This window comes from Larimichthys crocea, unplaced genomic scaffold, assembly GCF_000972845.2.
Source record: "Larimichthys crocea isolate SSNF unplaced genomic scaffold, L_crocea_2.0 scaffold270, whole genome shotgun sequence".
Classification (NCBI taxonomy): domain Eukaryota; kingdom Metazoa; phylum Chordata; class Actinopteri; family Sciaenidae; genus Larimichthys; species Larimichthys crocea.
This window is the reverse complement of record NW_020853564.1, coordinates 149,389-161,399: the sequence shown is the minus strand read 5'-3', so window position 1 is coordinate 161,399 and position 12,011 is coordinate 149,389. Positions and strand designations below refer to the sequence as shown.

General features: G+C 43.1%; 1 protein-coding gene across 1 annotated transcript in view; it reads left to right on the top strand.

The window, feature by feature from the left end:
* Window positions 1-654: 654 nt before the first annotated feature.
* ubl3a (ubiquitin-like 3a) overlaps window positions 655-12,011 on the top strand; it is a 32,028-nt gene continuing 20,671 nt past the window's right edge. Inside the window, exon 1 of the mRNA XM_010749174.3 lies at window positions 655-1,401. Coding sequence (XP_010747476.1) covers window positions 1,375-1,401 — 27 coding nt within the window. The 5' untranslated portion in view covers window positions 655-1,374. The remainder of the gene's footprint in view (window positions 1,402-12,011) is intronic.

The window sequence follows — 12,011 nt, the reverse complement described above, 5'->3', positions numbered from 1 at the left end:
AAACAAAAACATGATTTAAAATAATGTGATGATGAATCTAACAGCTGAATCTTACAGAAGCCCTCAGCATCCATACATTTTGCAGTTGCAACATTCTCCTGCTCCTTTTGATATTGCTACACTAAATGATGTTTCCCGCAATGATTTAAATACTAAACTATCCTTTTGTTTTCTTGAGATAATTCGCTATTTTGAAATCTCAAGAAAATGATCCCGCTATCTTGGGATAACAACATTTGTTATGTCAAGATAATGAGAAAAAATAACTCGACATCTCAATAAAACAAATGAAATTAACTCATTATCACAAGAATATATATATAATATGTTATACATATATATAATATAATATGTATAAGTGTATGACCACTTAGGGCTTCCATAGATCTTCTCAATAATAGTTTTATGGATTTTGAGGATGAGGAAGTAGATGAACGCAACCCTATTTCCTGCTAATTCTTTTTCTTTTGTCTATTTTTCTTCCATTTTGCTCATTTTACTAATTTCACAACCTTCTGACACCAAACGTTGCCTTTGTAATAGCTGTCCAAAGAAAAAAATGAAATGCGCATACTGCGAACGAAAAATTTAAAGTGCTTTTATTTTGTTTTCAAAGTGTAACCGGAAGTCCCGTGTGTTTCCCGTCGGTAGCTTGACGCTGGTTTGGTGAGGCAGGGTGACAGCTGAACGGGTCGTAAAGGTACAGCAGCGGCAGCAGCAGCGGCAGCGCAGTCTGCAACGTTAACAACGACCGCCTCAGTGTCCCGTTTTAAAGAGAAGCACCGACACATTTCACCGTGTGACGCGTTTTTTGTACAAAGCGGCGGACGCGTTTGAGTTCGCCTCGGGACGGTAACCGGTAACCTTGCGGATTATTATTTGTTCTTTTTCAGCAAGAGAGGAAAAAGCTCCGTGTCCGGATGTGCCAACAGTGTTTGGTTTTTCGCATGGCGTAGGCACCTTTTCTGAAGCGGGATATTCTTGATGTTCGGAGGGTCGCAGGAGGCCCTCGGGTCGACAGCATATCCCACTAACATTAACTCTACTTCCAAATTTGCCCATTTGTGCGGGAAATGATCAACGACATGGTTGTGCAATAGAGAGGAAGAAGTGTTGTAACCCGCCTCGGATACCTCAGTGTTGTGACTGTGGAGAGAGGCAGCGAGTCACCGGGAATACGTTTGTGTTTCCTGCTCGGAACCCGACGACGACGACTTGCTTCGAAGAGTGTGTGACAGCTTTTAACAAGGGAAACGAAAGAGAGGAAATATTTGTGTTCTTGTATAGTGTGAGTGTGTGTGTGTGTGTGTGTGTGAGTGAGTAAGTGTGTGTGTGTGTGTGAACTCCTTTCCAAGGACCGGGAAAACCTTTACGATGACGGGCAGCACCCCAGCGGACATGGTGAGAGAATTGACTATTGGTATTTTACACTTTGACCATTGACGTCCATTTATTCCCATAGAGGTTTCACTCTAAAAAAACATCAGCGGCAGCCTGTGAGGGAATCTTTAAAAGCTGCTGCTACTGTTTTCATCCATTTAACTTCATCCATGCGCTGTGAGAACAGTCATACAGACTCTGGGCTTTGTAGATCTCAGTGCAGTTGAGAGTGAAACTATGGCACCTTAACTGAGCTGATATGGTCCTTATCAGTGTTGACTACTTTTACCTCCTTAACTCGAACTCTTGTGTACTTTAACTCTTGTACATTAAATGAAATACATGTTTTTTTTGTATTTATATATACATATATAAATATAGAGAATATGTATTTCTCACAAGGCAGCCATTGACTCCCAATGATTTCTCTATAGTATGAAATTTTATCAGCACATGCTTTGCATTTTGACGCCCAGATACATTTGACAAAAGTTTGACAAAAATAAATGCACTTGAGAAACGTGTGGGTGACGTCACTCATACACTGTCCATTCTTTATCCTGTCAATGATGCAGACCTGAGTTCAATAGAGAGATTGGGGGATATGTCAGTGATTCCACTGATGAAATGAATTGCCAGTTTTCAACCAAACATTAGGTGATTCTAGCTACTGGACTGTGAGAATACTGTGAATACATTGGAGCTTCATGCTCTTGATCAGACAACAGCAGATTTGTTTATGTTGGGATTTTCATACTAGCCCTTTATCCAAAGCTCGCATCGCTGTCAGGCCTGTCCTCTGAGCTCTCATCAGACTGAGACTTTGTCCCTTCACCAGTGTCTACTGTGTCCACTGTTTTATGTTCCTCCAGCATCGCAGAGAGCGCGGCTGGAATGAGCATGGAGTTTAGTGCGCTCTGACCGGTAACAGCTCTGTTGCTCCAACCCCATTATGTCATACCTGCTGAAATGGTGGTGCTTTAAAAGGAGGCTAAACAATGACCCAAAGTCTGTGGTCAACATCAGGTGACTACCAGCCTACCTCCACCCTCTCAAGACGCTCTCCTCCTACGACTTATTTACTTGTTTTACACTAGCTTACTGCCTGTGGTGTGTGTTATGATCTCTCATTATGAAGATTTATGTCAGCCTCTCGTGGGTAAGCCTGTCCACAAATTAAAAGGCGTATAAAATGCATTTAGTCGGGTTTACCAAGCCTTGGATATAATATTTCCCCTCTGTCTGTCTGTCTGTCTGTCTGTTTTACGTCTGTCATCTTTGCCGCCAGTACGCGGTGGCTCTAAGAATTCTTTCAGGTCTATGTATAGAAAGGATAAACCATGTAATGTGGCCCTCCAGCAAGAGACCAGCTATCCCAGCTGTGCCTGTACTCCTGCATCCTCAAGTTCAGCTGATCCCCTGAACAGCAGGTCCATTATGTTGTCAGGATGTTGGTGTAATACTCTGAGGAAGTTAGAGGTGAGCCGGCCGTCCAGTTAAAGCTAAAGCATCTAAATATAGCTCATTTCCATGTATTGTGGACATAATCATGAGGCGAATCCAGACCTGATATGACCGCGAGATAAATTGTCATGAATTCTAAAGAACGTTCATTGAAGGTCTGCGTGACGACTTTAGTCGTATTGTTTTGGGTCAGTTTGCAGTACCGGTGACTATAATAGTGTTTTTCTTGTGTATTAGAGTGATAGCATAAGATTATGATTCATCCAGAGAATTTTGCCTCGAGCATTGAGCCTCCCTTCTCAAGTGTCTTCAAGCAACACACTGAATCCCTGCCAGCCGGTTTAAAGCTCAGCCTGATTTGTGCTTTGAGAATTTCCCTGTGGGGGAAGTATCACATTATTATCGCATCATTTACTGCCAGTGTCAGACATAAAGTTCATTTCTGAATGGTACAGTAATAACCATTTTTTCAGCTTCCAGCTCTGGAGCTAGTGTTTTAAATGGGTTTTATTCTGACAGTGCCGCTGGCTTCAGGCTCATGTTATTAACATGCCTAAAGGTCAAGTTGTGCACAGAAGTGAGCCGTTTGGAGATTTCTTCACAACAATCACTTCCTTTTTTGGCTTTGCTCAATCTATACATCAGACTGGCTCCTTGTGATCCCCCCCAAAGAAATGTGGGGGGATATCAGGTCTCTGCACTGAACTCATCCTGTGAAACAGCAGATTCTCTCTTCATACACCCCCACTCCATCTCTCTCTCAGTCTGTGGAAGGAGCAAGTGACTGTGTATACACACACTTATAAAGGTTGTATAGAGTGGGAGTGAGAGAAGGAGGAGAGGAGATTGCTGGTGCCAAACATTGTGGGTGAATGAATTTGAGAGAAAGAATAGGAGAAGGAATAGTCATGCCTCTTGAGAATGGAGGATGGGATTTTTTCCCCTCCGTCTTTGAAAGAAGAAAAAGAGGGAGGGGGTGAGGGACGGAGGAAGAGTGAAGGATGGGGAGGGGACAAATTGCCTTGCTCCAAGCGAATCTCAGGAGTGCTGACGGGGTTGATATAGTCCCCATAGCAACAGTGGGACGCTCTGATCTGAGGTCTGGATGCCCTAGTGAATGTGTGTGAGTATGTGGAGGGACTGGGTCAGGGTGTGCTGCACGTATGTGTGTGTGTGTTTGTCACACTGAGCAGACAAGAGGGAACGTACAGAACCAGGAGAAGAATAAAGCACCTGAGTTCAGATAAGCCTCCCTGAATAAATACACTCCAGAAAAGACGGAGAGTCCCACAGAGCGGAGAGTGAATTTGAAACATCACTGCTTTGAATATGTCCCAGCACTGCAGACAAGATAGGGAAATCCAGGTACACACACATATAGAGGGAAGTACATGAGTTTCAGATGTAACCAAGCGGCAAACTCTATGTCTGGGAAATTAAGCCAATGCAAAAGTTTGGGGTTTGTTTGAGCACCCTGGTGTCATTCAGCCCGCCTCAGGTCCACCAATCATCCACGTCTTTGGCGAGATTTGGATTAGCCGAGAGGCGGAAGAGGCAGGACAGCCATGGTGGCAGCCAGTGGCGTAGAGTTTGAGCTTCAGAAACCTGTGGGTGACGTCATCCATACACTGTCCATTGTTTACACTGCCATAAACCCTTTATGAATGTTTTCATAACTGATTTATTAATCCTAAAGCTTAAAATAAGTTTTAGATAAACCTGGAAAAGGATAAACATCCATAATCTGGCAACCTTTACAGCTGATTAGCATCAGTAAATGATCTATTAAGCATAATTTATAAAGAGTTACAAATTGCCTTATTAGAACATAGTATCAACATGACTGTGTGGCTGTATTAAAGGTGCATAGAGACATATCTGATTATAATATGAAGAAATAAACAGTGTTGCCACACATATACACTCATACACACTCAGTGGTTAGTGTTCAAACACCCTGTCATTTGTCCAGTGGGTGAGTGCTAAGTGTTAATTTGTGTTGGAGGTGGCAATCACAGCCATAATACTATGTAAGTAAGTATGATTATTAACCTGTTAATGGTGGGGTGAAATTGTTTATCTGTAACAGTTTTGACAAACTTAACATAAGGTCTTATTGACAAGTGTGTCTGAGCATCGACACTTGACTGAGAAGGTTTTTATGTTACTGTATCAGGATGAGGCTTAAAGATGGCTAGCTTTGTCACTGTGTGTGTGGCTGATTCTAATTTTGGTGCTTTGAAAGCAGCTCATTCCCACACAGACACAGAAATACACACACACACACACACACACAAACACACACACACACACACAAAGCAGTCAAAGGTTAGGGTCAGAGGTCAGCAGCTTGTTGGTCGGGGGTGAAGGAACAATGTGTGGGGAATCCTTGCTGCTGAAAACAGAACTCCCTGTTCCCCTCTTCCCACTCGAGCTTAGCTCAGTGCTTATGACAGCCAGAGTAGCTCGAGATGACAGAGAGGTCTGCAGGCGTTGTTTGGCCTCGGGCTGGAGCTGCTAACAGGGTTTTGATTGACATGTTCAGAGGGGAAAAAGAACACTATTGAATCCTGACAGTTGGATGAAGCGCGTCAGCGTTGCCGATGCCATGTGTCTGAGTCATAGATCGGGATTACATCATCCCGCCTGGGTGCAGGAGTTGATATATTGACTCTGACATTGTCACATGTAAGCCCCAGAGTGCTACGGAAAGTTGTGAGTTACGTTCTCTTTATATTAGTTTTGAGTATTTCAGGAACTTGATGACTTGACGTTGAAACACTGACAGATTATGCAATACAGCAGCTCGAGCATGTGTTCTACTTAAGATGGATGACGTGACTACTCAGTAGTAATGGAGAAGAGAATAGTGTGAAGACTCTTGTATCTGCGAGGATGTGCTTCGCCTTTGTAGAAGGGATCTCATTGGCAGTTGGAAAAGGTCATGTGGCTGTAAAGGGTTAATTCAGTTTTATTGATGCATGTCCAGGAAGTCCTATTGAGAGCCTCACGTCCATCGATTGCTTATGTAACTGGTTGGTTTGCTTATGTTTGTCTGTATGTTGCATATGTCTGTGCATGTGTGTCCCATGATGACACCGCACTGCACACATCGAGTTCTGCAGCACCTGTCAGCACTGATCCTATTGATCACTTATTCATAACATGTTGTATGCTCTGTGGGAATCATGTCGCTGTTGATTGTCAAGGCACAGCCAAGGTTATATTTCCTGGCTGTAGAAAACTTGATATTTTTACAGTTAGGAATTTTTTATTTTCTGAACCTGCACTGCATAAAAATGTATTATATGTCATACTTGGATTGAGGTTGTAATCGTAAAGCGAGCCTATCTGCTATGTGTGCACTTTTTGTTGTGTTCTGTGCATGTGCCACAAAGGAAAGCCGGTGAGGAATGAGCAGCATTGGTCGGTGGTGCCATCCTTCATCCTACAGCTGTCATCTTACACCTAACGCTAGAAATAGCTAAATTTGCTGGGTGGTTTAAAGTTGACTTGACATATCATTAGTCCGGGGTAGGGATGGGTTGGTTTCTGGTTTTGCTGGTCCGGTTTGGTGTGTGAGCTTAAACCAGTTTGATTTATTACAAACTGACTTTGTCTTTATGAGTCATTCTGGCAAATTAAGAAGAAACACCTTTGAGGAATGTCATGACCACTCAGTGCAACAATACTCTCAGCTCTGTCTGTGCCCCATATAGCGTCAGCATAGTATCGTCATAACTCAGCAGACAGTGGCACAGAGTTAGCGAGTTGCTAATTAGTTTACATCATATTCTCTTTTTAATATAACATAAACCTGTCCTAGACAACCATCACGCCGCTCATGTAGTTTTAGTGAGGTAGCTAGACAGCAGTACAGTCAGGAACGTAGCAGATGTACAAAGCCTCATCAGGCTGTGCATACAAACTCAACGCTTCCTGCATCTGTTTCAAATTAAAAGCCCACTAGCTTTTCAGTGGACTGAAAAGTTTTTATTATGAAACATTTGCAGAAACCGCTGACTGTAAAGAATGGACAGTGCATTTGTGATGTTGCCGTAGGTTTCCAAGGTGCAGTTTTAAAGCTGAAAACATGTGGAGTGGAAAACGGAAGGCTACCACACCAGCAGTCCTCTATCGAGCAGCTGATTTAAACTTGGACCACTGGATGCATGAATGTGTCTTAATCAAACTATGGCCTTAATGTGGATGTTTGCGGTGGATAGCCAAGTTAAACTGGAATTAAGAGGTTTTTGTTAACTGTAGAGCTCATGATAATTTAAGCAAGAGACACATTTCACAAAGCAAACTTTAATAGCCACCAAGATTAAATCTGGCTATTAGAAGTACTAGAAGTTCAGTGAGTAACCCAGAGAAAAAAACTCAGTGTGTACATGTTGGGATAAGGGCTTATTCTGTTGGAAAATCCCCCTCTTTTCAGCACTCACTGTTGGCAGGTATGGCTTTGCTCAGGCTGAGGAATGTGTTGAACTACTCTGCCGTTTCTGGGGGCTCCCAGGGTCCCGGTTCAAGAGGAAACTTCTGCTCTGGTCTACACTATTGATTCTGGTCCTGATCTCCCTTGACAGGGAATAGGCACTTGTTGTGTGCTTCATGTCTTCATGTCTTGAATATTAGTATTGTCGGAGGCTGGGAGCAGTCTCAGTAACATAATGTACAACAAATTCACAGAGCTGGTTGCTGATTCCGGAGCAGTACGCTCTTGCAAAACAGCAGTAGTCTCTACAGTACGTGCTGGACATGGAACACCTCAGGACAGAAGGAAAGTGAAGACACTCTGCAGCTTTTATGCCAAATGTTCCAGAGTCAGAGCATGACATAGATGAGTGGGTGTGAGTGTGAGTAATTGTGAGTGGTCCTGACTCGACTTTACGCCTGCAGCTTCTTTTGAGATGCGTGTGTTTTATCCATGTATTCATGAATGTGCACATTTGTAGGGAGATGCACAGCTAAAGCACAACCTGTTCTTCCTGTTAAGTGTGACGTGGTTTTCTGTTGAGTCTGCCAGCGGAAGAACACCCAGTCAGTCAGCCTGCTTCACTTTTGCCCCAGAGAACAGAACAATCTAGGGCCGCACGTAAAAGGCCATTGTTTGGATGTAATGGTGTGCCACTACCGAATGGCACCAGGCCACGAGGCTGTTGAAAGAAGCCTACTCCACAATGGCAGGAATATTATTCTGACATCCATCCAATACACATTTCTTTTTGTTTTAAAAAAAGTCATGAAATCTCCCCAAGTAGTCAACAATACCAAAGACATGACCCAACATTCCCCATGGTAGCTATGGTTCTGACTAAATTTAACTAAATGGGTAAAAAAAAAAAGGATGAGTTACTGCATCCTGATACCAAAGAAATTAAATTCTGAGGATGCTGTGTGCCGGCTGAAAGGAGGAAGAGAAACTTGAGTTGGGAAAGGGTCACAGAGGGACACTGAGAGAGGAAGACGAGGAGCCAAACACAAGCTCGTTTTACTGCGCTTTACTTTGAGGAGATCTCACAACCAAATTCTTGTGACGCGGACGATGCAAGCAGCCGCATCACCTGCACAGAGCAGGAAGTCAGACACAGAAGCGCACACAGAAGAATCTGGTCGATTTCCAAAATAAAACCCCCCGTGCAAACTACAGATCGTTAAAACTGCCAAAAGGGAAACAAATAAACTACATAGCATATTTACATATTTAGAAGCATATAAACCAGAAATTAGTCGGGTGGGCTAAAAACAGCCGAGGTGCTCCTCATGGGGTTTGAAGAAACATGGAAAACAGACCGAAACAGTGCTGCGGCGGGGTTTGGCCGTTAAGGATGCTGTGGGCTGGCTGAAAGGAGGAAGAGAAACTTGAGTTGGGAAAGACTCACAGAGTGACACCGAGAGAGGAAGACGAGGAGCCAAACACGAGCTCATTTTACTGCGCTTCACTTTACAAGAGATCTTAGTGACTGAAAACAACAGTGAAAAAAAAAACAAGCTCAGTGTCTAATTTGTCATCTCAGATCACGGTTGTGTAAAGCGTCACGTTAGCCTCGTCAAATATTAAATGTGAATCATTAATGGAAAGTGGGAGTTGTTCGGTTAGTAGCTCGCGCGTTCATCTGTTAGATAATAAGTTTCTAATGGAAATTCTGAACAAACAATGTGTGCAATCAATGTGCTCGGTGCGTATATGTGCGTCCACTGTATTGATTTGAGTTTTACACCGGGCATTAATTGCACCGACAAACTCACATAGTCTCCCTTTTTATTATATTCACGTTACATGAAGCTGTAATTTTTCTACACAATTTGAATGGACATAAAACAAAACTGTATTTCTCTGTGAGCCTAAACGCTGAGTAGAAACAGAGTGCGTGTGCACATGCTTGTGTGTAGGAGAAATGGAGGATGATGGGAGGGCGGCGGCGTGTGTGTGTGTGTATTGACTAGCTCAATAAAAGGAGCCTTTCAGCTGCACTGGAAACAATTTCCAGCTGAGGGGACATTTATATTAAAGCTTTGCCTTGCCAGCATACAGTGTGTGTGTCAGAGCAGCTAGCAAGAATGAACTGTCCCTCTTCCTGCTAAATTTTCGGGACACGCTGCCCTTTCTAGATCAGCACTTAAATCTGTCCCGATATTCTCCTGTGCCAGCGCAAGTCAGACAGACAGTACGTGCCAAGGGAATCAGAGGGTCAGCGTCGAGACTCTTCGGGTCTCAGATGGGGCAGACGTGAGCCACAGAGCAGTCATCCAAAGGTCAAGCCTCATCAAGTGGATCTTTCTGCAGGATCAGATTGTTGTTCTTCCTCACAGGCAGAGAAAACGTAGCCTCAACTAATGTGGTACCGAATGACATCGGCACCAACCAGGTGTGCTCACGGCTTCATGGTGCTTTAGGTCTGTACGTGGGTACAGACTCTGGGGGTATGGTCAAATAGTCTTTTTTGCTCAGGATGGTTTCGCACTGAGTGAAATGACCTGGAAGTATTTGCCATGATAAGAGCTGGTTGAATTTTCTAAATGTTAAGGAAAGGAGCTTCAGTGCTTCCTTTCTTATGTCCTTTAGCATAGGATACACCGGACCATTCTTTAGGAAAGGAATGGAGATAATGCCGTCCCACAATTCCATTGTAGTCATATTCTCCCCTGGGTAGTCCACATTTATATTTCCTGCATTCAAAACACGGTAAGAACGCACAGGGAGAAGTATCTCAGATACATGTTTTGTAGTCCATCCTCTGAATCTTGTAGTTTTACCACAGACCACGTTGGTAACATCCTCCGGCACATAATGAAGTAGTTTAGTGTGAGTGCTCTCTGAGCACTCCAGTCGTCTTCTCTTAACTCACTAACTCACACCCATTAACTTCAGGGAGAGATTGCTCAGATTAATTGATCACAGATGGCGTAGTTCTCGTTTTAGATCTGTTTTTTAATAACCTGATGGATATCATATCATTTTAAACACACAGTATCAAAAAGTATCGTAAAGTGTCAGTACTTTTGATGACTCTAATTCAGACCCAACACTGCATAGACCGATAGCAATGTGGCATGTTTGACTGTTTTAATGTTATCAGAGCTGGCGGGCTGAATTTCATATCATCATATAATTTCACCTATTTTTTTTTTCACTTTTTGATCAAATAAAAAAAGCTGGAGTAAGTTCATCCTCCAGGACCTTGTGTGTCATATATACCGAGCGCTAACTAAACTAGAGCCTTAATCCTCAGCTGATAACGTAAGCCAGCTTCAATATGAAGGCTTTCAGGGGTTTGCCACTATATGAACAGTGCAGACACAATAATCCTGCTTGCATCTGAATTTTCTTCTTTTAAACCTGTGTGTTTATTGTACACTGGATATGATTGTAGCACTGAAAGATTGAACAGGATGTAGCAGTACATCGATCATGTACTTAGTATTTGAATTTGTGAGCTGTGATGGCAAGAGTGAAAGACAATTAGGATACGTTTTCGGCCGGTTGCTGAAAGGTTGTGGTGGTGTCAGAGATGAAAACCGGAAACCTCCAGGTTTAATCATGTTCACACAGAAGCAGTGGGAAACGAGCAGAGTGAAATATAGAGCTCAAAGTGTGTGTGTGTGTGTGTGTGTGTGTGTGTGTGTGTGTGTGTGTGTGTGTGTGTGTGTGTGTGTGTGTGATAGAGAGGGTATATTTGGCCTTCATGCTGTCTTGCACAAACTTGTCATTGCATGTTGGATGCTATGGAGCTCAGAGTCTGTATATCTTTAATGATCCCAGCTGTGTGTGTGTGTGTTGTTATCTGAATGAACTGGCAGTAATGAAGCATTAGACCTTGGACTAGAGTGATTCAAGGCTTTTCATCTAGTTTCTTGTAATGAGGAAGTGTGGGTTTATCTCGGGGGAAGCAGCAGAACTTTGACTCACACTGAGGATATCACACATGGACTTAAAGTTGAGTTTAATTACACAATTCTATGTGAAGTGGCTTCTCTGAGATCATTTTGGCTAAATTACGAGCAGTGATTGCTGACTCTTCACATTTTAGCTTTAGCTTAGCTCAGTCAGCTGCAGCGGTCATCTCGTTACACTTACAGTTCATAGTTCAACGCGCTCGCTAGAAGCATTCAGGCAAAGTGCGCTTCATCCTCACAAACATTCAAACTGCCTCTGTGTGCACCTTGCTGTGAATAATAATTCTAATAATTATGATATTGTTCAGCTGGATGTAAACATCTTAATTGTAATGACATAGCAGGCAACGTAACATCCCCTGAACAGCCCCCTTGGCGGATTATGTCATCTCTATCCATATTTTTTTCAGCTTGGAACAATGTTCGTCAAACATCTTGATTGGGTCCCCAGCCACCAACCCTCCTCCTCCTCCTCCTTTTTGTTGCTGCTATGTTCCTTCCTGTTGTTAGTGGTTGCTTCACTGTCTCACCACTGAGGTGGCTTTTTTTTCCTGTCGTGCACAACACAAACATAACCGATGAGTCAGATCTCCAATCAGACAAGAAAAAATCCCTATAGATGCATGTATCACACACTGCAAACACAGACAAACACAGAGTGTGTGTCTGTGACAGCTTAGTCAAATCATTTTACCTGTCAGCACACACCTGTAGAACTGGAACGTCCTGCAGGCGTCTGCTTATTTTTGAGGCCAGAGTTCTGCAGT